The sequence below is a fragment of the Mirounga leonina genome, unplaced genomic scaffold, assembly GCF_011800145.1.
Source record: "Mirounga leonina isolate KUSES-001 unplaced genomic scaffold, KU_Mleo_1.0 Mir_153, whole genome shotgun sequence".
Lineage (NCBI taxonomy): Eukaryota > Metazoa > Chordata > Mammalia > Carnivora > Phocidae > Mirounga > Mirounga leonina.
This window is the reverse complement of record NW_023270387.1, coordinates 14445812-14471594: the sequence shown is the minus strand read 5'-3', so window position 1 is coordinate 14471594 and position 25783 is coordinate 14445812. Positions and strand designations below refer to the sequence as shown.

The 25783-nt window shown below is 41.9% G+C and overlaps 1 protein-coding gene across 3 annotated transcripts in view; it reads right to left on the bottom strand.

Moving 5' to 3' along the window:
- KMT2A (lysine methyltransferase 2A) overlaps nt 1-25783 on the bottom strand; it is a 76083-nt gene that overhangs the window by 23608 nt on the left and 26692 nt on the right. For 2 of the 3 annotated variants that reach the window (XM_035009036.1, XM_035009037.1), the window contains 19 exons: nt 25331-25400; nt 20025-22678; nt 18020-18197; nt 16884-17118; nt 15033-15097; nt 14239-14616; nt 13822-13895; nt 12509-12640; nt 11829-11942; nt 7841-7987; nt 7098-7193; nt 6766-6886; nt 5678-5800; nt 5071-5255; nt 4024-4197; nt 2719-2829; nt 2342-2415; nt 1519-1712; nt 1105-1211 (listed from right to left, as the gene is read on the bottom strand). In XM_035009036.1, coding sequence (XP_034864927.1) covers nt 1105-1211; nt 1519-1712; nt 2342-2415; nt 2719-2829; nt 4024-4197; nt 5071-5255; nt 5678-5800; nt 6766-6886; nt 7098-7193; nt 7841-7987; nt 11829-11942; nt 12509-12640; nt 13822-13895; nt 14239-14616; nt 15033-15097; nt 16884-17118; nt 18020-18197; nt 20025-22678; nt 25331-25400 — 5232 coding nt within the window. The remainder of the gene's footprint in view (nt 1-1104; nt 1212-1518; nt 1713-2341; nt 2416-2718; nt 2830-4023; nt 4198-5070; nt 5256-5677; nt 5801-6765; nt 6887-7097; nt 7194-7840; nt 7988-11828; nt 11943-12508; nt 12641-13821; nt 13896-14238; nt 14617-15032; nt 15098-16883; nt 17119-18019; nt 18198-20024; nt 22679-25330; nt 25401-25783) is intronic. The other variant, XM_035009038.1, reaches the window with a different exon arrangement.

Genomic DNA, 25783 nt, shown 5'->3' with positions numbered 1-25783 from the left:
TTCTTTAACTTGGGGATGCAAACAAAAATCAAAACTCATTTCTCAATGTTCCTGTTTCCACTTCTCACCTTTCTAGAATCCACAGACGGGAAATATTTTATAAACACAGGGAATCAAAACATAAGCAGTATGTGGTAAGTTTATAAAAGTGTGCATGGACTTCTTTACAACCATATTTCAAAGCCAGTTCTCTCAGCTTGCATTACAAAACCTTTTTTTACTGTAAGCTTACTTTGTGCCCAGCACTAAATAAAGCTTTATAAACATTATTTCCTTTAATCCTCATAACCGTTCTGAGGTTAAGTATTATTATTATCCTCATTTTAAAGATGAAACTGGGGCGCCTGGGTGGCTCAGTCGGTTGAGCGACTGCCTTCAGCTCAGGTCATGATCCCAGGGTCCTGGGATCGAGTCCCACATCGGGCTCCCTGCTCTGCGGGGAGCCTGCTTCTCCCTCTCCCACTCCCCCTGCTTGTGTTCCCTCTCTCGCTGTGTTTCTCTCTGTCAAATAAATAAATAAAATCTTAAAAAAAAAAAAAAAGATGAAACAGAGTCAGAGAGGTTAAGCTCCTCGCCAAGGTCAACAAGTAGGCAGTAGAGCATGGAGATGAATACAGGCAGCCTGCCAGAACTGGAGATCTTAACCATTCTGCCCTCCTCCATTACACACAAGCCTTTAATATGCAAACTTACATATATTTTATTGACTTTCATAAAATCTTATTGAGAAATCTCCTGTAAAAACTATTAGACGTCAACAGGTTAATTTAAGACAAATCATCTTTTTTTTTTTTTTTTTTAATTTTAAGTGGGCTCCATGCACAACGTGGAGCCCAGTGTGGGGCTTGAACTCACGACCCAGAGATCAAGACCTGAGCTGAGATCAAGAGTCAGATGCTTAACCGACTGAGCCACCCAGGTGCCCCAAGGCAAATCATCTTTTAAATCAATTAAATCCGTTATAGAAAAAAAACCCCAAGTGACATAAGCTAGGTGACAAACATTCATTAAATAAATGGAACCCAGTCATCGAATTTAGACACCAAGGACCAAGAGTTCACATGAGCATCTGCTAAGTAGGACCCCGTTCGCCAAGGTACTTACATTAGCACTGTCATCACCATAGGTCAAACACAATGCACATTGTCTGTTATCTTCTATGCCTGGGGGTGGGTTCAGTTCTGGACTATCTTCTCGACTCCTATCAGTACCTTGGAACCCAAAAGATATCCAGTTAAAAGTGGCAATACTAGGTCTGATTTCCAGAAGGAAAAAAACCAATTCAGTTTAAATAGTCTGTGGCTTATAAAATAAACACTTTCAAAAAGTGTTCAAAGTTATGCTATCTCACCATCTGTTAGAGTATTTATATCGATTTCTTGCTACCAGGCCAAGCTAAGCAAAAATTAGGATGACCTGAGAATTTCTTTCCAATATGCAAGTATATTAAATTTAGGTTCACAAAGTTAATCATTTGCATCTAGAGAGAAATGAATAATGACTCATTTGGTGCCTTACTCAAAATTGGTGGTGTAGGAGGATGGAGAGGAGTTGGAGAGTCTGGTTCTCCAGGCCCTTTAGGTTTGGGAGCTGGAATGATTTTCTTCATTAGAGGAGGCTGCTCAGTGTGGCTGTTTTCCTCTCGCTCCTGCCACTGAGCATAATTATGGTCAAGTGAAGGTGGAAGCACTGCGTTTGGTAACATCCCACTGCTGAAAATAATTGATTCAACAAGCATTTATTGAACTCCTACGATATACCTGGAACTATACAAAATAATCAAACTCTTGATATCATCAGGTCACAGCCCCATGCATGAGCCATTCACAGCATATAAGGACAAGCCACAGAATTTGAAAACTGTCTAAATACACAGGACTTTATTATCTAAAGATATATATATTCTCGATATATGACTCTTGGTTAAACTTCCGGAAGCAAGTGATAACTTTCCCAAAGAATCAAAAGGATTCACTGGAATAAAAATTTCAGGTTAAATATGGAGAGTCAAGAGCAATAGAGAGCACAATTTGAACCGAATAACACAGAACCCAATTTCTGCAAGTCCAAATACTGAGTTACATATAGAAGCACGAGTACTGTACATATGTCACAAGTTAAGCCAAGTTGCAGAAAACATAATATATAAAGAAAAAAAGGGGGGCAATAGGCTATAATAAACATTAAGTATTATCTCTCAATCGGCACTGAAAAGGCATTTCAAGTGATTAAATTTTAATCTTAAAATCTAGTCTGAAGAACCCTTAATCTAGAAATATAAGAACTCTCAGATTTCTAGCTGATGAGGTGGGGAAAAAAAAGTAACAACAAATTTACTTACTTGCTCGATACTTTATTTGGCTCCCAAAACCTAGACTTTTTGACACTGAACCATGGAAAAACACGTTCCATTTGCTAACAGAAAAACAAACAAACAAAACGTAAGCATGTGAACATTCATTTGGAAACCACATAAAAACCAACAACTTCACACTAGCTTCTCTGTCAATATGAGGATGATTTCAGGCCACCAAGAGAAAGATCCATCCACTTGGGTGACCCCAACAACTTCCTCCCAAAGAATCAGAGGAATGAGTTAAACCAAAAGATGTTTTATACACATAGCAAAACAAAACGGAGAAGAGAACAAATCCGTTCTGTTCATGGATAATTATCCATAGATAAGCATTAAAAACATGAACTATTAATATCATTCACCCGAATAAAGAAGGACTTGACCATGCTGTTGGCTTTTTTAATCTCTGGCTGCCCTCCATCTGAATTAATGGCTGCTTGAATGATCTTCACGATATCATCACTGAACTCCAACTGTATACAAAAACAAAGTATTAATTATTCATAAAACAGTGCGCTCTCCAAAACCACTTCCTCTTTCCTCCTAAATCACCCAGCCCTGAGATCCAACAGAAAATGGACACCCTATTTTAATGCAGTGTAATTTCTCTTTAGTGGAGGCCTCTGGAATTCAGTTCACAATTAACTTGGGGTAGTCAAGAGAAGCCAGGCTAATAAGGCAAGAATGCAAATAAATTGGCTGTATCACGGTAAGTTACCCAAATAGGGCCATAATTTTTTATTTCGGTTAAAATAAACAACTGAATAGCAAATATGGACCATAACAAATGATCATTCCCATACATTCTTAAAACCATAACTTTAAAAGACCTCTATCTATAAATGAGTATCCTATATAGAAAATGAGGCATCTGTGCAAATTCTATTAAAATATATAGAAAGACACATTATTTAGACGTGATTTCAAGAGAGGCAAACCAAGGAACTTCACATTAACATTTTTCCATAAACTAGTGTTTTGTTTTGTTTTTGAAAGATTTTTATTTATTTATTTGAGATAGCAGGAGCAGGAGAGCAGAGGGAGAGGGAGAAGCAGGCTCCTGCTGAGCAGGGAGCCTGACGTGGTGCTCGATCCCAGGACCCTGGGATCATGACCTGAGCCGAAGGCAGAAGCTTAATCGACTGAGCCACCCAGGCGCCCCTCCATAAACTGTTTTTTTTTAAGGGGGAAATGTACAACTGTGAAGCTTTTTATTTCTTTTTTTTTTTTTTTTAAGATTTTATTTATTTATTTGACAGAGAGAAACACAGCGAGAGAGGGAACACAAGCAGGGGGGTGTGGGAGAGGGAGAAGCAGGCCCCCCGCAGGGCAGGGAGCCCAATGCAGGGCTCAATCCCAGGCCCCTGGGATCATGACCTGAGCCGAAGGCAGACGCTTAACAACTGAGCCACCCAGGCACCCCCATAAGCAGTTTTAATAAAAAATAATTTTCAGAGAACTCAGATGACAGCCAAATAAAAAAATCATTTTGAGACACTACCTTCCCATCTTCTGAAACACGGAGCTAAAAGAACTCATATATTCTTAGGTATTTAAACCCACAAGACATTTCTAAATATAACACAAGCCATCTCTTGGTGCTTACTCCCAGCCCTGTCTCTTAAAGACCCAAAGGCACTAAACTGACGTTTGAGGTAGAGACATACCACAGATGTATAGTTCCCTTGGTCCATTTTCCTCTTGACTCCTTCCAGATCTAAGGGCTGTTGATCTTCCTGTTTGCTGACCTCAGTAAGCACAGGTGGGTCAGGTCCTTCTGGGGAGCTGCGGGAAGGTATACTCTCCTCTGTCTCAGGATTTAAGTCTGGAGGTTTGGCAGCCTGTTTCCAGGAAAGACAGGCTTCTTTTATCTAACACTGAAAATGAGGCATCTGTGCAAATTCTATTAAAATTAATAAAGATGGTACTGAATGATTCATATTATAAAACCTAAAGAACATGAAAATAATCAGAGATTTCTTAAATAATACAAAAAGAAAGTTAGAATGAGCCGGTTCTCTAATAGTTTGACCAGATGAACTTAAGAGCTTTGCTTGATAACTTCCAAACGGAGTATGAAGACATAGAAACTGTCCAGTTCCTTCTGAGGGAGAGAGAGATAGCAAATCTTCCTATTAAAAAAAAATGGAGCTCTATGAGGAGAAAAAGCAGCAGGCTAGCTCTGAGTTCGAGTTATCTGTGCGGTTCTTCCAACATTTTACATTGTGTTTCCAGTGACCACTCTTTAGATGTACAGTTCACAACTTCAATGGACAAAAAGTAGTGGTTTACAAATTGTGCCGAGGAGCCCTAGGGATTTCCCAGTGACAGCCATATGACTGTCAGATTAGGCCACCACTCTCTCACCCAGATTACTCCAACTGCGTCCTGACCACCGTTCCTGCCTCTAGCCTCAGTCCTCTCCAATCCTTCCTCCCTCTTTAGTCAGAATCTTTTTCTTTTTCCCTTAAAAAGCAACTCTGATGGGTTACTCTTGGGTAAAGCCTTTCGCCGCCGCTCCCCAGAGTATAAAGTCCAAATTTCTTATTATAACAGCAAAGAAAGCCCCCAAAGAAGGTCCTACACTTGGTCCTAAAGATTTCCTTAATGGTTGAAAGCCAAAGCAAATAACTCTACAAAACTAAATGAAGAATGGAGCAAACGAACGTTCCCTCGCTGGGGAAAACCGCTTAAAACAAACTCTCAAGGCCTACCTGTCGGTAGCGAAGCAAGTGGCTGGTGGTCCGAGAGTTGAGCAAAGCTGTCAGAACTTGCTTCAGAGAGATCTGCAGCTCTTTTTCCAGGGCCAGTCGCCACTCTGCAGGATGCCGCTCAGTGCAGTTCACACAGGTGTAGGCCACGCTTTCTGGCAGGTTAGACAGAATCTCATACATCTCGTCTAGAAAAACAAAACCCCACAATGCTGAGGAGCTCTGAAGAGTGGCAGAGAGGGAGGACACTACTCCCCTGAACCTACTACAAAGCTGGACCCTGGGGACAGGAGCAGGACTCTAATGTCCCCCAGGAACCCAGCACGTATTGATCTCTGAAGGGACACTATTAATACTAGCCACCCAGGATTTGGTTACTGGAGAACCAAGAGGTTAAGGTACGCACAGAAAACAGCAAATAAATATTTTAAAGGGATATGTTCACAATAAATGAGCACAACTTGACACAAAGGTGCTTATTCTAGAGACCAGAAATGGGAATTCCAGAAGACTTCAAGCAACAACACGGCTACAATTTTACGCTTACAGATTACTTTGGGGGCTATAACTATATCAAGCAAGAAGGAAACTGTAATAAAAAGACTCCAACCTTCTGTACCTGAAAGATTCTCACATTTGGAATGGACCCAGCGATCACACTTCCCACACTGCATCATCTTACTCTCGTAGTCATCGTCATCATAACACTTATCACAGAGAGGACAGAAGTTCCCTGAAAGCAAAGCACACTTTTCAGCAGTGCTCTGGCTCACACACCGGTGCCTCTCAGGCCCTCACTTCCACGAGCCAACTCTCTTCTGGAACTGCTCACAGATGCCAGCAGGGACCTACTATGCAATGCTCACGCATCTATAAAGTGTCCAGATTTTTCTGAGCTCTTAGAACATGCCACTGATTTTATTTAGACTCATTTTTAAAGGTCATGAGGTAGAGTTTACAAAGAACACAGTAGAAAAGAAGGAGAGAACGTTCTCTTATACTTTCCAAAGGGATTCTTTTCTTTCTTTTTTTTTTTTAAAGATTTTATTTATTTATTTGACAGAGAGAGACACAGCGAGAGAGGGAACACAAGCAGGGGGGGGAGTGGGAGAGGGAGAAGCAGGCTTCCCGCCGAGCAGGGAGCCCGATGCGGGGCTCGATCCCAGGACCCTGGGATCATGACCTCAGCCGAAGGCAGACGCTTACCCAGCTGACTGAGTCACCCAAGCGCTCCCCCTCTATTATTCTTTACTTAATAGATTTAACATTGATTTGATTACTTTAAATAACTTCAATAGTAAACTTTGTATCATTATTATCCAAAGTCAGTAAAAGGAGTTTAATGTATTAGGTATAATTTTTTTTTATTGTAACTATTAAAATGTTTGACTTGGTACCACCTAGAATCATTTCTGAAACAATCAAACATCTATGTACCTCACTTTGGGAAATACTGGCTTAGAGCATTTCTTTGTGGTTAGTTATTACAGAAATCCCCTTAATTCTTCCCATGTAAGCTAACAAAACATTTTAGTTGCTGTAATACTCTGTGTAAAGGAAAGGGTAAGACCAGGAACTTAGTAAACCCTTGACAAGATGTGTAAAACATTTTACTTCATTCCACTGGAGGGTCCAGCTCACCCTGTAAACACCAAATACAATTTCTCGAAGTTGACAAAACGGGCTTTTCTGAAGTACCTTTAGCAAAGAGTTTGGCACAGTCATGGCACAGTGAAAAATCGTGAGACCACTGTGCGTCCCACCCTTTGCCTGGAGTTGTGGATCCGCAGCTCTTGCAGCGAACACACTTGGTGCAGATCTGGAAAAGAACAGAAATTCAACAGGAGTTTCTTATTTTTAATATCTCGTCTCATTTCAAGAGACCTCAGATGCAATCCGTTTCTCAGGCTGACCTCTTTCCTGGGATGGCTCTTCCTAATAATGAGACCAAGGGGACTCCTGTTACACGGTGCGCAAGCCCAAGAGCTCCATGACAGTTCTCTCTGCAACCGTGTCATATGGGTACTCACCCAAACTTTCTTTTTCTTGGTGGGCTTGGTGGGGTAGTTTGGTCCCAGGCACTCGGGGTGATAGCTGTTTCGGCACTTATTACACTCCAGCAGCTGCTGTAGGGAACACAAAGGCAGGGGATGAAGAGGTACACGCTTCCAGTTATGAAAGAACTAAGTCGTGGAGATGGAAAGTACAGCCGAGGGAACAGTCCGTGAGACTGCGGATGGGGACGGTGCTTCTTATGGTGAGCACTGAGTCATGGGTAGAAGTGCTGAGTCACTGAGTCATACACCTGAAACTCACATCATATTGTATGTCAGCTATACACTAATCATAAAAAAAAAGAAAATATAAAGGCAAGAAGTGGGAATCACATCAAAAAAAAAAAAGATGGGCATCACATCGACTCACTTAGAGCACCCATTTCATATTTACCTTCAAGTAAGCATAGCACATCACTAGAACAGTTTAAATCGTCCCATAAATTATTTTACTCTCAAAGAAAGCACTGGGGTGTATGTCCTGCCAAAGGCACTCAGTGATGAATATTCTTATCAGGGAGACTGGCGTTACTGGGGGGATTTTATCTAATGCCATGTTTTCTCCTATATTCCCCAAATTAAAACACAAAGATGGGCAATGAATTATACCAAATTAAATAGTCGCGATAGACTAAGTCAGCAGAGGAAGAATACAGGTACAAAACCCTAAGCCAAAAGGCAGAAACGGAAATCGAGAGTTCCGTTACTTCGTTTTATACCTTCGTGGCCTGATGCTGCCTTCCGCAAACGTGACAGAACTTGCAGCGGCGACAACACCAGTTCTCCAGCTGGTCCTCCAGGGGGCGCTCGTTCTCCTCTAAACAAAACTTGTGGAAGGGCTCACAACAGACTTGGCAATACACAAACTAGGGTAAGAGGGGAAAACACAGAAGTTGTCAAACAACATGTAGAGATCAACCAAATGCGATTTACAGACCTCAGGCTTTAGGAGTCCAATGGTGTGTGCATATATATACATATATATTATTTTTATTTTTAATTTTTTATTAAAGATTTTATTTATTTATTCATGAGAGACACAGAGAGAGAAGCAGAGGGAGGAGCAGGCTCCCAAGGAGCAGGGAGCCCGATGCGGGACTCGATCCCAGGACGCTGGGATCATGACCTGAGCCGAAGGCAGACGCTTAACCATCTGAGCCACCCAGGCGCCCACATATATATATTTTTTAATTTAATACATAATCATTTTACAATGACTATGTAAAAAAAAAAAAAAGCACAAGATTAGGCACTGAGGGGACGCAGGGGCCTAAAGTAATAATGGTAGAATTTAAAAAGTAACAAGATAAATATAATCCCAGATTTACCAGAATGCGTTAAGTGCCTAAGGCTAGGTACAAGCAAGAGCTATGGGAAGGGGGAAAGAGGGAGGATTTTAAAGGCTTCCTATAAAATACTAAAGACAGTTGTAAGCTCTGGTTTGTCCTTTCCATCTCTAATTGTAGAAATGTTATTTTCATGTAAGGAGTTTTTAAAAATTTGAATGAAGATGACCCGGACTCTTCTTTTGCCATAGCAAAAAATATGAACATTTGGGCAATCTGGGTGAAAGGTATATGGGAATTCTTTGTACTACTCTCATAACTTTTCTGCAAATCTGAAATGATGTCAACATAAAAGGTTTTTAAAAATTCGAGGGGCGCCTGGGTGGCTCAGTTGGTTAAGCATCTGCCTTCAGCTCAGGTCATGATCTCAGGGTCCTGGGATCAAGTCCTGCATCGGGCTCCCTGTTCAGCGGGGAGTCTGCTTCTCCCTCTGCCTGCCACTCCCCCTGCTTGTGCTCTCTCTGTCAAATAAATAAATAAAACCTTAAAAAAAACCAAAACTCCAATGTCTGGGGATCCACAGGTGGCGCAGTTGGTTAAGCATCTGACTCTTGGTTTTGGCTCAGGTTGTGATCTCACAACCGCGCATCAGGCTCTGCATTCCATGCGGAGTCCTCTTGAGATTCTCTCTCTCCCTCTCCCACTGCCCCTCCCCACAGGATGCTCTCTCTCTCTAAAATAAATAAATCTTAAAAAAAAGACAACAAACAAACCTCGAATGTCAGAATTCATCAAACACTAGTTATGCTTTGGTAGGAGTATAATGCAGGCAGTGAGCTATTCATTCTCTAGTTTGGTTTTTAGGAATCCTGTGGGATTGCTGTGCACAACTACTCAATTTAAATTAAAGCAATTAATTATACTCTGAAAAAAACCCCATTTTATCACGGAAGTTGAAGGACTGGTGCTACAAGTTATTCCTGTGAGCAGCATTATGTGTGGACGTAAAACATTATGTGCAAAAGAGATACAGTAGACCCCTGACACTTAAAAACTGAATATTCTTAGTCTCAGTAGTATCTAAAGCAGCCTCACCACTTAGAACAATATTATTGTTCATAATAGGCACTAAAATATTTGCTTAATGAACAAATACCAGACAATAATCTGTAATTTTGCTACTGTATAATTTAACATAGCAAGTGGGCAGGACTGAATCTCTTAACTAGTGAGTGAGTCTCCCTGATTGCTCAATATGTACAATATAATCTGGCCTTGGAATTTCTTCATGACCTTAAAATACATGTGATAAAATAATAAGCTAAGGAGGTATTCTGGAATTGAGAATTGTATGGATGACAAACTACTGCTTCCTATTTAAAATTGTGCTTTGCATTGTAAAGGTGGCAAATACACACTGCAAAAGACTCAAAAGGATAAAGAAAAATAAAGCGAAAACAAGGCACCCATAATCCAATCACACTTTTAAGATTTTGGTGTAAGTCCTTCCACAATTCTTTCTGCATGTATATATATATTTTTAAAGATTATTTATTTATTTATTTGACAGAGGGAGACACAGCGAGAGAGGGAACACAAGCAGGGGGGAGTGGGAGAGGGAGAAGCAGGCTTCCCGCAGAGCAGGGAGCCCCATGCGGGGCTCGATCCCAGGACCCTGGGATCATGACCTGAGCCGAAGTCAGACGCTTAACGACTGAGCACCCAGGCGCCCCTGCATATATATATATTTTAAAACAACGTCCAAACCAAAATGGGATCACGCTTTACATACTACTTTGTAATCTGCTCTTTTATTAACTCAGTGACGTGTCATGGACACCTTCCCATGTCATTATCAATCTATATTACTATCTAGGACTTCATATTTGCCCTTATATGCATGTCCTATGATTAAAGACTCCCGCCCCTTATTGACAAACTTTTGGTTGTTTCCTATTATTTGTTATCATAAGCAGTACTGAAATAAACCCTTCTGTTTATTATATATAGAGAGAAAAGGGTTTATTACATATATATGTGTATTGCACACACACACATATACACACATACCTATGCATATAGCTATTTGCTGTTTCTCTAATTATATTCTTAGGATAAATACCTGGAGTGCCACTGCTGGGTTAGACAGTATGTTCATTTTAAAAATAAATACATATTTCTGAACAATCTCCTCAGAAAGAAAGATTGCAACCAAGTCAGATTCCACCAACAGGAAGTCTCTATTTCCACATGCTCTTTTTTCCCCCACATGATTTTTTTTTAAAGATTTTCTTTATTTTTAAGATTTTATTAATTTATTTTTTGAGAAGGGGGGCAGGAGAGGGAGAGAGAGAATCTCCAGCAGACTCGGAGCTGATGGGAGCTCGATCTCACAACCCTGAGATCATGACCTGAGCCAAAATCGAGAGTCAGACACTTAACCGACTGAGCCACCCTGGTGCCTCTAAAGATTTTATTTTTTTAAGTAATCTCTATAGCTAACATGGGGCTCGAACTCACAACCCCCAAAATCAAGAGTCGTGTGCTCCACCGACTTAGCCAGCCAGGCTCCCCTTCCCACATGATCTTTCTTTTCAAAGATTTTATTTATTTATTTGACAGAGAGAGACAGCGAGAGAGGGAACACAAGCAGGGGGAGTGGGAGAGGGAGACGCAGGCTTCCCGCTGAGCAAGGAGCCCGATGTGGGGCTCGATCCCAGGACCCTGGGACCATGACCTGAGCCGAAGGCAGACGCTTAACAACTGAGCCACCCAGGCGCCCCCCACATGATCTTTTTAATCATGCTTTAACGTCCAATTTTTGGTCATCAGAAGGCTTTGCCCCTGCCCACCATGTTTTTATTTCTCATTTTGTGAATTACATATTCCTGTCTGTAGCCTATTTTTTTTACTGGGTGTTGTTCCTTTTTCTTATTAATTGCTAAGAGCTCTTTGTAGACAAGGGGATTTTGATAATCAATATAAGATAGCCATCTCTTTTTCCAGAAGTGCGCTCTATCATTTTTGCCATGCTTGGACATTTAGCAGAACTATCAGAACTCTAATAAAAAGAGTGCATTTAAGACATGAGACCATTAATCCTTTCACGCTCAATAATTTTGCTCCTCTACTAAGCAGCAGATTCCTTCATGAAATCTCTAAAAAACTTGTAAAGCATTTCATTAGCTGGACAGTAGGGGCGCCCAGCTGGCTCAGTCGGTGGAGACCAAGACTCTTGCTGTCTGCGTTGTGAGTTCGAGCCCCACGTTGGGCGTAAATATTACTTTAAAAAAACAAATAAAAAATAAAGAGGGGACAGTACCTGCTACATACCAACAAGACAGAAGAAATGATTTCTTTCATCAGAGCAAAATCATCTACCATTCAACTGTCTGGGGTACCAAGAAGCAGCTTCTCTTACCTCCACATGCCCACTGCTGGCACACAGAAAGCAAACCACTCTGGGTGTTATAGGAACAGAGGTCAAGATTCCTAAGCCTCCCATCTCCCACACATTTTCTGCTTCACAATCCTCCTGTAGAGAGAGAGACGGATCGTTTATGAAAGCGTTCCAGGGACACACAGCTTTGGATTGAGAGCAAGGCCAGCAAGCATAAAATCATCAGAGTGACATCAGAGTGTAAGAAGACTTCGTTTCAGTGGGTTCAAGAACAACCTGCTACTTTAAAAAATTTTCATCTCAGACACAAACTGTTAAAATGCTCACCTACTGGTTTAATTCATGTTAACGAGAATGCAAAGATATCCTGGGAGTGACTTTTCCTTAGAGTTTTGCTGATTCAAGCAATCATCATGGTTGGAGAATTCCCACGTGAAAGAATTATTTCCTCAGACGCTGTTCTCATCCGAATGCACTTTCTTGCTCAGGCCGATGCCTGCGTTCGTTCATCAGCTCGTAAATGGTGACCTCACGACACTGACCAGAGTTCTCTCACACCTGAACCCACCTGCCAATGGTAGTTCTTATTCCCTGACTGGGTGCTGAATTCCCCCTCTTTCATCAACACCTTGGATAACATCATTTTTCTGATCTGAAGTCCATGACGCTCGACATACTACATGGTCACAAAACGCTTTTACCTTAAAGTCCACTCTGATCCTGTGGACTCCATCTGCTGGGATTTTTTGCTTCGAACTATTGCCATTGGAGAGAGTGCTGAGGATGTTCAAAGTGCCTGTGTTCTCCTGCTTACTGACTGGAGGTGGCTTTTCCTACAGAGACAGAAGATGGATAAAGAAAAAAACCACATCCCACTTGCCTTCACTTTTGCAACAGGTAACGATGCAAACAAAAAATCTTATTAACAGCTCTGGAGAACACGTTTCCAACACAAGTATTCCACAGACACAGAGAGTTGATCTTCAGATTCTTTTTTCCATGGGGGCTTTTATGTATGTATCACAGCCCCAGGAGAATCCCAGGAGAGTCCCAGGACTCTCCCTCCTGTGGGTTTTTGTCTTGCTTCTTCGTGGTCCACGAGGTCAGCTGCGGTTGTTGGCACAACGAAACCAAAGGGACAGCATGGGAGCAGGTTTTTCTGCCATTTTTCTAGATCTTTAAGTTGCACATCCAATCTGGGGCTGACCATTCTACTCTTGTTTAACTGGTCTAGGATGGTCACAACAGTATTCGCAGCTCTGGGACCATTAATGATTTCAACTCACCAGTGTAACCATGCTTTATCACCACAGTCAGAAGCCAGACAATGACCTTGGAGCAAGGCTTAATAAGACCCTGGCATCTGCCTCTCTTTGGCATTGTTGATGCATCAGCCAGGACGCTCATGCACCACCATTATGGTGGCACAGAGAGACGGCAGAAAGAGCCAGAAGATTCTTTCTTTTAACAATTTATTTATTTGAGAGAGAGAGAGAGAGCACGCGAGTGTGACACACGTGTGCAGGGAGAGGGGCAGAGGGAGACATGGAGGGAGACTCTGTGCTGCCCAATGCGGGGCTTGATCCCACGACCCTGAGATCACAACCGGAGCAGAAATCAAGAATCGGATGCTCAACCAACTCAGACACCCAGGCGCCCCGAGCCAGAAGATTCTTAAAGACCTCTCTCTCTCCACATAAAAACATAGTGGACACAGGGAAGGGTGATGGCTATAGACAAATACCGCTAAAGGACATCGAGGGCAAAAACAATCACAGTAAGCGGCCTGCGGCATCAGCCTAAGCACGGAAGGCCACAAAGAAGGGGAAAGACAAAAAACAAGACGAGCTAAAGCCTAAACCTGCTTTGTTCATTTTAAGGAAGTCCACGGCCATCTGGAGAGAAGCAGATACGCAGTTTCCTTCACTCAATCACGTAAATGTCAAGGATAAGACTATGTCTTATGAATGCAACACATCCCTGAGCAATGGCAGAGAAACAAATCTCTCCTCACCTTTTCTTTTGGTTTTTGTTTTACAGGAATACTTGGGCGAGGAGCCACTTTTTTCTGCTTGCTTTGCTCTGGACCTAAAGAATTCAAAATAAATTGCAATCAGACACCACTAAACTCAAGTTCGTGCTAAACAGCAAGGACCACCTCAGGACTAACTGGCCTGTGAAGAAAGGGGCATTAGAAAACACAAAAACCAACTTAAACTCTAGGCTTCACACAGGAAATTAAGACAATACCTCCAACTTAACTGGTTTTTTGCTTCTATTTATTATTATATAAATAGCTTAAAAGAAAGCTATTTTTCCTTAACTAAAAGCTTAAAAATATACATTTCGGGTTTCCAAATGCTGTTTAAGACATCGGTGTTCTTTGCTGGTACTTCTGGTTCCGCAACTCCTTCTTGCCTTCCTCACTCACCTGATTCTGGTGGTGGAGGCTGCTTTTTCTTGGGCTCACTAGGAGTGGTCTTGGGAACTTCTTTTCTCGGTGGTGCTGTGCTCGGTGGCTGTGGAGGGGTGACTGGCACTGGCTGGGAGGCCTGCTTGCTGGACTTCCTGGAAGCTGGAGTGGTAACTTGTTTGGATTCAGGAACTGGGGCAGAGGCGTTCCCTTCTTCGCTCTTTTCCTCGATGGGCTTTCGAGGCGGAGGTTCACTATTGCTTTTCTTGGGGGCAGGGTCCTCTCTTGCTGATGGGACAGGTTTCTGACCAGAGTCCACCACGCTCTTCCCAACATTGCTCTCCTTGCTCTCTTTCTTTTCGCTGGTTTTAGACTTTTTCTCTTTCTTTTTCACAGCTAGGGGGAAAAAGACCAAGATGATTTATCTGTAAGTGAGAAAAACTTTCTTTAAGACAGAAGCAGAGGAATGTAACACTATCTTATTCACAGTGCCCTGCGCTGAAGTCAACACTGGAAAGAGCAAGTTGGTCAGGTGAGACAGGTACACTTGTGTTGCTCTTGGAAAAGAATGGACTGGAATTGTTACAGGAATTTAAAAATTTTTTTGATTACAGAAAATTTCAAAGTAAAGGGAATAGTAAAATGAACCCTCATATAACTACCACCCAGCTTCCACAACCACCAACTGGCTGGGAAAAGCAGTTAAACAAACAAACAAATGAACAACCAGCATTCTCCTGACACTAGATGTACGTGACTACGTACATTATTACAGCAGGAAACATCTGGGAAAAATCTTTTTACAACGCTACCTTTTGCTTGCTTCTGAAGGTAGGCTTTGGAAGGCATCCATTGTAGATTCTGACATTTTCTCATCCTAGGATAACAAGGGATACCATACAGTAAACTACATTTAGAAGAAAAGCCATTGAAACAAGTGTTAATTGGTCTGCAACAATCAGTGAACCTTTACTAGGGTTCATTTTGAGAGCTGAAAAAAGTACTCAGATTCAATCTGAGCCTCTGAATGCTTCAATCAGCAATTTTACCTACCTTTAGGGTCTAAAAGGAATAAATATCAAATTATTTTTGAAATGGGACTCAAATTTCTTATAACCCAGTACTAACTAGCACCACACACAAAATGATCAGCTGGTGTTTTATAGTCAAATCGGTTCTGCTCCCTTATGAGATTAACATTCATATAGTAATCTGAATAAAAAACGGACTAAAATTAACCAACAAGTCCTTTATCTGACACTACAATGCTACAGGTCTATCTCAGGGCTTTGATACATAGTTCACCCCTCAATTTAATGCAATTAAAACTTACTTTGAAGTCTAAAACTGAGCTAAATACATTTCAACCCCTAAATTATAGTGCAGGTTTATCCTGCAATCATGTACCTTTCTGCTGATCAGTGATTTGTCTCACTTCCTTCCACTAATGGGACTGAGACAAGATTCTTGCTTAAGGCCAGACTAAACGAAAGCACAAAACTACTTACTGTCTCTTGGAAACTATCTCCCCTGAACTAATTTCTCCCAGCCACATTTTCTATAAATCACTTTCATGTTACCATTCATTCAACAAATACCTATTGCTAATAACTACTCTTTGTGCCAGGCACTTTATGAGATGCTCAGTCACTAAAATTTGTTTGTGCAACTTTCTCGATCCATTTAAAACAAATTATGCCAAAGAGCAGAAAGTGAATCCACAAACTGACTTTAAAAAGGGAGAAAAGATCAAGTAATCAGGGGCGCCTGGGTGGCTCAGTTGTTAAGCGTCTGCCTTCAGCTCAGGTCATGATCCCAGGGTCCTGGGATCGAGCCCCGCATCGGGCTCCCTGCTCTGTGGGAGGCCTGCTTCTCCCTCTCCCACTCCCCTTGCTTGTGTTCCCTCTCTCGCTGTGTCTCTCTCTGTCAAATAAATAAAATCTTTAAAAAAAAAAAAAAAAGATCAAGTAATCAAAACTTTTAGGTCAAAAACTCCACGTGCATGAAAATATTCTGGGAGTTAGAAAGCCAAGGGTCTCAGACTAAGATATCACCACTTTTTCCTCAATGCCATAAAGGTAATTTCAGTTGACCTGAAAAATTATAATACAAATAGATATTATAATATATAGTTAAATTAAATATAAATTATAGCTCAATTATATGTGAATATTACATATGCATGTGGCTTATATATATAACTTATATAACATATAAAATATAAATATATAAATTTGTCAGTTTTTACGTGGAAGCCCTCCATAGCTACACTGATATGGTAGCCACTAGGCACATGTGGCCATTTAAATTTAATTAATTGAAATGCAATGCAATTAAATATGTAGTTCCTCGGTCACACTAACCACCCTGCCAGTGTTCTACAGCCACGTTCGGCTAATGGCTACCACACGAACTGAGCAGACAGAGAATCTTTCCACCGCTGCAGGACTTTCTACTACACAGCACTGCCCTGAGTATTTCTTATTTCAGGACAGCCCCAATCCTGGCCACATCACAAAATCCAACTCTGCAACGAACCTTGCACCTCAAGGAGACTCGACACAACCACACTCAGTTTTCTGATGCATCCCTGCGACAGACCAGGCATAAACACAACCTCCACGGCTGAGAGGTCAACACCTCAGAGTAAGACACCCACTCACTTGCAGCACTGCTTCTTTATATTTCGGCCACCAAACTTGGGTTTGTCTAAGCAATTAGTACAAACACCACAGTCCTCAGGCACCTGGCAGCCGGGACACTGCCCACACCGCCTGGATCGTCGCCCTTTCTTTACTGGAGGTTCCTGAGGCGCCTTGTTTCTGGTAACGGGTTTAATTGGTTTGATGGGTGGAGCAAGAGGTTCAGCATCTTCTGAGCCAGCAATTGATGACTTGTCTGTTAAAGAAACGTGTCGTTAGTTCTGAGGGAGTATCTAATTCCTTCTTGGGAGCAGAGGCGGAATTCCTCAAAATCCGTTTATATCATTATATACATTCAAGCCTCATTTTAATTGGGACTCCAAACATGAAATACGTAATAAAAATATTCATAGGCAGAAATCAGAGCCTGTTTTAAATAATTCTTTAAATGTTTTAAAACGCCTATAACTTGCAGCTTGATGAAAGCAGAAATCCAAACACTGAGAACAAAACACAGTCTAACCTAAAACCAGGAATGCGAATTGAATGCTTCTTAAGATTCTCTAAACCTCTACATTTTATATAAGCAGTCACCTAGCATTTAAGTCACCCAGCATCTAAAGGCAACCGTGAGAATGTGCCCCACAGACCTCCAACAACAGGGAACGAAGCTAACTGACCAACGGCCCCAACTGCTGTGCTCTGAAATCCAGTGGTACACCAAGCCCACACTTACCATGGGGGTTGCTCCTAGGTAGTGACTGAGCATGGCAGGGATACTAAGGCGGGCCTGTTCCTGGGAGACACAAAACTCCCCTGACAGTCAGCTTTTGCTCAAGGACTCCCCGACAGCCTTGCCAAACTCTCTGGGAAGACAGTCTGGGAAGATTCTGCCCAACCCTCCCTCCCTCTCTCTTTCCCTGGGGTCAGACTTGCAGAGCAGCCTGACCATTGTCCAGCCTTCCCCAGCTCCCCCCCGATTTTTCTCTCTCGGGCATTTCCTCTAGGGTAATCCTTGCACATTGAATATACGCTTGCCATTTGCTTTTTGGAGGACCCAGACTAACACACAGTGCTATGAAGAGTGTCCCCAGAATGACCAGCAAACAAATAAAAAAACGTCTGCTCAGACTTCGAGGTTGACACCCCTGACCTACCATCATTCCCCATGGAAGACAAAATCTTCTCTCGTTCTTCCCATGGTAAGGCACTCAGGGTGGGCATGTCATCAGGAAACACAGCTCGTTTCCGGCCAAGGGCAACGGCAGCTCTTCTGCAGACATGTTTGATGCGGGGTCCTCGCACAGAGGTCTCTGACGAATCACTTTCTTGACCCTGAGTAAGAGGCAGGTCAAAACAAACAACAGCAAGCAAACATGTTGAAAAGGTCATTAAATGAAAAAAAAAAAAGAAAAAGAAAATGTCATTAAATGAAGCCAAGGTACAGCTGGTACGTCATTACAATCTAGAATCAACACATACAACTCTAGCTATTCCCAGCTGATAAGCCGTGACAATCTACAGAAATCAACTAGTTCTGTATCCTAAAATTGGCAGCCAAAAGGGGGGGGGGAGGGCAGGGCTTTTAATCAAAAAACAGAAATCAACTAAATTTCTATTCCCCATTATACTACTGCTTTAAAACTCCCCTCAAAACTCAAGCTGCCAGTCTACGTTATCCAAAGTTTGGCCTGGAGTTAACAGGGCTTATCTAATCACAGACTATTTCTTCTATTTCCCTGATCAACAGAGAAGTAGGGGAAACAACTTATAAATGTAAGCATGAAAAGGCCACAGATCTGCACAGAAGCGTCTTGCATTTTATTTTTTATTTCAAATTAAGTCTCTTTTTATTTTTTTAATTTTTTAATTTTTAAAGATTTTATTTATTTATTTGACAGAGACACAGCGAGAGAGGGAACACAAGCAGGGGGAGTGGGAGAGGGAGAAGCAGGCTTCCCGCAGAGCAGGGAGCCCGATGCGGGGCTCGATCCCAGGACCTGGGACCACGACCCGAACCGAGGGCAGACGCCTAACGACTGAGCCACCCAGGAGCCCCACCTCTTACATTTTAAAGAGCCACTGCTCCTATCACTAGGAGGCTAACCAAAATACGTCCAAAATGGTATCAGAAATAAATCCCATCATCCTCCTGCTAGAACTGTCAACTGGTAAAATTACTAAATGTAAATATGGCCCTAGGTTGAATAACATGAAAAACCTAAATGTGTGGTCATCTTAACCTAACTTGGTGTGTTGGCATAAATATGTATCTATTACATGGCAATTTTAAAAAAGAACCTAAAGATCCATGGGTTTTCTCAGAAAAGGCCAGTGCCTAGCTACCTTTGTAAAAAGAAGAAGAAAAAAAAAAGCTGTTCTTTGTAAAATTTGTCATCATCTTAATGAACTGAATCCTACAGCTTTTCTGCCTGCAACTTAAGGCTAAGGGCTTCTCATCTGTGTTCTGCAAATACCTATCATCTATTGCTCTAATCACTCACTGCTCAGAGGAAGAGAAGCCCCCCCACCCCATTTTCTTTGGTAAATAATAGTAAAACAATGTGACTACAAAAATGCACCGTCACCATTAGGTCACAGATTCCACTACACCAAACCCATGAAGCACAAACCACCTTTCAGTCTTAAGTCACCACCTTCCTGTGCATCACAGTCCAGCGATCTGCCGTACCTCTCAAATGTGTCTCATACTTTTTCATCTCTACCCACACTGTGCCCTCTGTTTAGAATGTCCTCCCCTATGGCACCTGGGTGGCTCAGTCAGTTAGGCATCCGACTCTTGATTTCAGCTCAGGTCATGATCTCAGGGTGTGAGATCGAGCCCCGAGTTGGGTTCTGCGCTGGGCGTGGAGGCTGCTTGAGATTCTCTCTCTCTCCCTTTGCCGCTCCCCCCACCACCTGCTTGCCCTGGCGTGAGGGCACGCGCGCTCTCTCTTAAAAAAAGAGAAGAGGAAGAATGTTCTCCCCTGTCATTTCCTACCTATCAAAATCCTACCAGTCCTTGAAGGGACGCTGCAAATGCCACCACTTCTGCCCTTCTCCTGATTCCCAGAACCGTCACTGAAACACTTCACCGAAAACTCACTCACAGAAGAGGCTTGATAAACTATTGAGTTTAACAGGCAAGATGGAAAAGAGTACCTGTGCTTTGGGCTGGTCGGTTTGTTTAAGACTCTTACTCTTCTCAATCTTGCAGAGCTGGGCTTTGGCCTTTTTTAGGAGGCTGGCAACCCTCTTGTCCGTCATAGGAAGCTTGTCTGCCTGAGCCAACATGGAGCCTATGGAGGAAGTGGAATGTTTAACAGTGCTAGATGAAGGAGTGGAAAGGCAGAGGGTTTTCTCCTTCTCCAGGGATGGGGCAGTTGGGCCGAGGTCCAAGTTGTTTTTTTCCAGATTTCCTCTCCCTTTCTTTATAAGTATTTTGGTTTTGACAGCTGTTGTATCCCCAAGAGTCACAGAAGCAATATCAGTCCCAGAATCAAGTGATGAAGACTTCTTCCGCCCTGTTGCTTTTTTGGCAGAAGATGAAGTGGCAACATCTTCACCGACAACCTTGTCTTTGGAAACCCTACCCACAGGATACAAAGCAGAACTACTCTGAATTTCTGATCCCTTTTTCCTTTTCTCTTTCCTTGACTCCCGCTTATTCTCTTTTTCTCTCTCCCGGTCTCTCTCTCTACTCTTGTCCTTCTCCACGCTCTTGTCAGCATCTCGATCTTTGGACAGCTCCTCAGGGGCCTTGTCTTTATGTCTCCCTCTTTCAGTCTGAGAGCCTGGGGTAAACCAAGGGAAGAGAGGAGCGGGGCTGCCGGATGAAAACGGCTCTGCTGGAGCGCTAGCCTGCTTCCTCGGTCTCTGGCCTTTCTCTGCAGATTCCCCAGACTGAGTCAGGGAATGAGAAGGAAAAGTAAAAGTCGGGTTTAAGGCACTAGTGGCAAGAGGACTAACAGAGATGCTTAACGAGGAAGAGACAGAAGACGGCGGGGTGAGAGGCGACAGCTCAGCAGTACTAAGCCTTCCACTTCTTGTCCTCATGGAGTGAGAAGGAGATCGTGGTTCAGATCGAATAGGGCTGAAGACTTTTCTCTTCCTTTTTCTGTTGGATACTCCTGAAGAAGATGTTCCAGCAGAAGTTCGGTTACTAGGCAAGGTGACAGACTCAAATATTCTAGAGTGAGCCTCACTTGGAGTAAATCTCGGAGCTCTCAGAAGAGGGCTCCTCTTGTGCATATCGAACCTTGTTCCCGAGTGGAGTGGTGAAAACAATCGGGCTGAAGCAGCAGTCCCGGATGTAGAAAAACCGGACGCGAAGCCAACATCCTCAGGAGTTAGTGGAGGGGGTCGGAAATTATCAAATATTGGTTTGCGAATAAGACCTTCTTTGGCATACTTTGCTGAGGAAAAGTATTGTGGCTCTGACCTAGAATGCTTTAAAGAAGTCCACCTAAACGTCGGTTCTCGCAAAATAGACTTGCGCTTCCCTTGCATGGGAGCAGAAGAAGCAGGCAAAAATGGTGATGCTAAGGGGATCGTTGGAGGCATAAGCCAAGGTGTGTGGTCAGAGATGCTGGAGGCTGGCTGCAGTGGCGGGGGTGGAGTAAGCAGAGGTGGAGGAGGAGAGGAAGAGGGCTGCTGCTGGGGGGCACTTTGTAGAGTTGATAGCTTTTTAGTTGTTCTAGATCCAAAACTTCTCTCTGACACGGAATACCTTCTGCTTCTCCTATCATTACTATCGTTTTCTGGGGACTGGGAAATAGGCAGTGGAGTATGAACTTCGGGGGTCTCGCTCCGCTCTTCAGGAAGTACCTGAATCTCCTCAGAGGCCTGAGAATCTGTGGAGGTATCAACACTGGGGCTACTAGATCGGGAGGAGTCTGAAGACATCTGAGAGGAGTGCTGAGAAGCTGCACTTGATTTTTCAGAAGATCCACAGGACGTGGCACTGAATCTACTGTTCGGTGTAGACTCTAGTCGGGCAATTTTAATTGGAGGGTCATAATCCTCATCCTCTATAAACCGCCGAGGGGTTTTAATGATCCGTGAGGAGATGGCACTGACAACAGGCATAATGAACTGTCGAATATTTTTAACCTGTGTCTTCACCTTTCTTCCCTGCAGCTGAGCTGCTTCTTTCTCAATTTTCTTTTGAGCCCCCTTTTTTGCCCTCTGCAAGAGCTGCTTAGCAATTGTTGCATCTGTCCTTTTAGAAGAAGGAATAATCCTAACCGGCTTAATCCTTCGGGGGCTTTGTCTGACTACTGTCTTATCTTCTTTTGTGAGTGGAGGTGTTCCTTCCTTGTCCTTCCGGACCTTCTGGGGCTTTTCCAGTTCAGAGTTAATGAGGAGGCCTGAAGGGGTCTTTACTCTTTCCGTCGATGGAGGCCTTCCTCGCCGCCGGACAATCTGTACCCCCTTCCTTCCTATTTGAAGCTTCCCTGTCTTAAACTTAGACTTGAGAGGAGAGAGTTTACCTGCTCTTAATTTTTTAATCTTTGTGGCTTGTTGAAATGTAGCAGAAGGTGTCCGTTTAATCTTTTTCAAGCTATCTTCTTTGCTTCCCTTTGGTAGCTCTGAAATGTCCTTTCCGTGTGTTATTTTGATTTTTACTCCAGGGAAGGTGGGGGGTCTTCCTCTCTTCTTTTCTATGCTTTTAGAATCTTTCTTCTTGATCTTATCTCCAGATTTGGTCTCTGATTTATTTAGAGGGGAAAACACAGACGGATCTGAGAGGATAGCTGAATTTCGGTCAGAGCCACTTCTAGGTCTCCCGCGAGGCTTTCGAGGGCTAGTTTTAACTGTATATAAAAATTAAACAATGAAGAGCATACATTTAGCTTTGTAGTTCAGGTCGTGACTAAGCTGAATATACTTTAGCACAAGCCATTTTGTACTGACCTCTACCTGGTCTAGTGAGTCACTTAAACATCTTAATTGGGCTTAGTTTCTTTTCACCAAAAACTTGCCTCAAAGAAACCAAGTAAATAACATTCCACCTACAACACCTAACTTTTGGGACAGAACAACTAAGATAATGATAACAGATTTTCAACCAAGCAATTAATATGCAAAACTGATTTTCCTACCATTTCAGGTGAGCGAGGGTGTTTTTTTTTTGAATTAAAAAAAAAATAGGTTTACAAAAAAATCTGTGCCACCTTTTCCATAGCCTAGCCACGAAGATTAATATTTGGGAACATGTTCATAGTAAGTCATCCCATCTTTTCGGTGGAATTTTGGCTTTCACAAATTTGAACAAGGAGCTCTTCAATCGATAACATACCAACTTTTGTCAGGAGAGCACCTGGGCAGCTCAGCTTCCTATAGTTTCAGTCTGTTTTGTCAAAGTAAACTAAGAAAGCTTTATTGAGTAGAAAAATGTTCATCCGTGAGACATCAGAATAAGATCACTGAACTCAGTGGCATGTGAACTCCTCAGTGAAGTGACACGATGATGTGTCCATTAATCTACTCCCCTACTTACAGGTTCTTGAACTAGTTAGTCCCAGGTTACAAAAAAAATTTAACCCTAATTGACATCAAGAGCAAATCAACAATTTATTAAATCAGACTTCTTCTAGTCTAAATAAAAGGACTTTGCCCAATTTATAAATCAGCTCAATGTGCTACTTTTTCAAGAGACTTGAGAAAACAAGGCTGTTTTCTAAAATTCTTTGTATAAACCTGGATTTTCTAAATGGATTAAGAGTTTCCTGGTCTATCACATCTTCTCCTCCCTCATGACTTTCCAATGTCTGATATGACTCAACATTCTTCTGAGACTAAAACCTCCCCTAACAGGCATCAAAAGACATTTATGCCAGTATGATGAACATTTTAGACTATGGAACCAACTTCCTAACAGAACAGAAATCAACAAAGGTCTTACTCTTGAGCTTTCTAAATATAAATGTTTTTCTCACCAATTAACTTGAAACTGCCTTTAATACATTAAGGATTCATAAATCCATTCTCAATATATACTAATTACAACAAAAGTAATGGACTAGGAGACAGTAGGAAAACTAGGTTTCATTTCTTAAATAATGAAGCATACCCAGATGGTTTAAAAAACAAAAACAAGACAACATTCAAGGTAGACTGATAACCATTCAAGGAAAGGTTGTGAATTACTCCTACCCCGAAGTATATCACAAGATTCCTTATCATCATGCTAGACTTGAACCTGGACACTCATAGGGCTTTATTAATCTGGAAAACCTCTTCTATCCAATTTTTAAAAGAATTTTTTGGTGGACAAGGAAAAACACTAAAACAGAGAAGAGTCCAGCTCTGTTAATCACAACATACTCAGAGAACTCAAAAATGAGTAACCGCATCATATATTTTCCCGGCCTCATTCTGTCATCTAGAAATGAAGAGTCAGACCGGATGATCTCTAGAACCGTGTTCCTATAGGAAGTTTTAGGATTCCACCGCATCTTCAAGAGAACATGGCTACTACGTATGTGGCACAGACACTGGGTACTACAGGCTAAGTCCTCCCAACTAGGATGGCAACACTCCTGCCATTTGGGAAAAAAGATACTGTCAACTTATGTGTTTGAATTAGATTACTAGACAAACATGATGACTTTTAAATGAAACCCAAATGCTAACAAACACCAAGAACTAAGTCGCTGTCAAAGAGCAAAACCACTAACGACATCATATTTAACTAGACTGTCCATCCAAATCAAAGCAAAGCAAACCATAGAAGTCAGAATGGCAGCACAGATGGGAAATGGTTTCTTCCTCAGAAGAGCCCTCTCCTATACAGACTAGAATCCTGCAAGCCATTGCATGTTATTTCCACTGAGGACTGTCTCTCAGGAAACTTCTTGAAGTCTAGAATTTCACGACATTCTAGATATTTTCTTGGCGAGAACAATGACAAATATTGCTTAAAAATGGAAATACCCCCATATCATTTTTATTTTCTTTATTTTAATATAGCCTTTCAAGGATCAGAAAAAATAAATATTTTGTTTTTATTTTGTTTGTTTTGTTTTTATTTTATTTATTTTATTGACAATAGTAGACCACATTTCATCTGTAAAAAACAACAGTAAGATTATTCCCAAAGCTGTATATACTACCGTATCATTCAAAATCTACAAATCTGAGGATGCTCTGAGTAGGTTACCTTCAATTCAACTACCAGGTCTTTTAGTCATTCCATGGAAATTGACCACACATACACCCCCCATGCCCCCCCCACCTAGTTCCCAAAGAGAAGCATTATAAAGAATAAAGCATAAGTGGCCTGACAGAGAAGAGCCCCATAAAGAGGTCTAGCTCATAAGCCATCTCTTACTTAGTGTGAGAGAAAGGGAAGGATGCAAGCCCCCCCCCCCAGTATTTAAGATCATCCTTTACATGCAAAGAAAGCAAGGGGAAGCCATGGTCTCTTAACAAACAAAAGGTACCATGCACTTAACTGGCCATACCTGAAGGAGACCTTGTGGGACTTCGTACTCGGACTTCTTCATCTGAGCCAAAACCTAAGAACTGCTCATCCTACAACAAAGGAAAATTATTTTAAAATCAGAAACAAAAACACAAGTGTGAACATATCCCAAAGAAATGCCCAGAGGAGACACAAATGAATTTGGAAAATCAGACTCTATATATTAATCATTATCATTTATATGGATAATATAAAAAATAATATTGAAATAAATGGACCCAGTCATACAGCTTCATTACAGACAAATAGGAGCTGTGTAGTAATTGAACAATGCATTGAAATGTCATCTTTGGTGCATAGTACACAGGGGATAGTCCTTAATTTCAAACTATAGATACAGCCCAAAACAATTAAAGAACGGCTTTAATTCAAGTAAGCAAATCAGTACAATGGCAGAAATATACAGCCCCAATAAAACAAACAAATCTTTTCA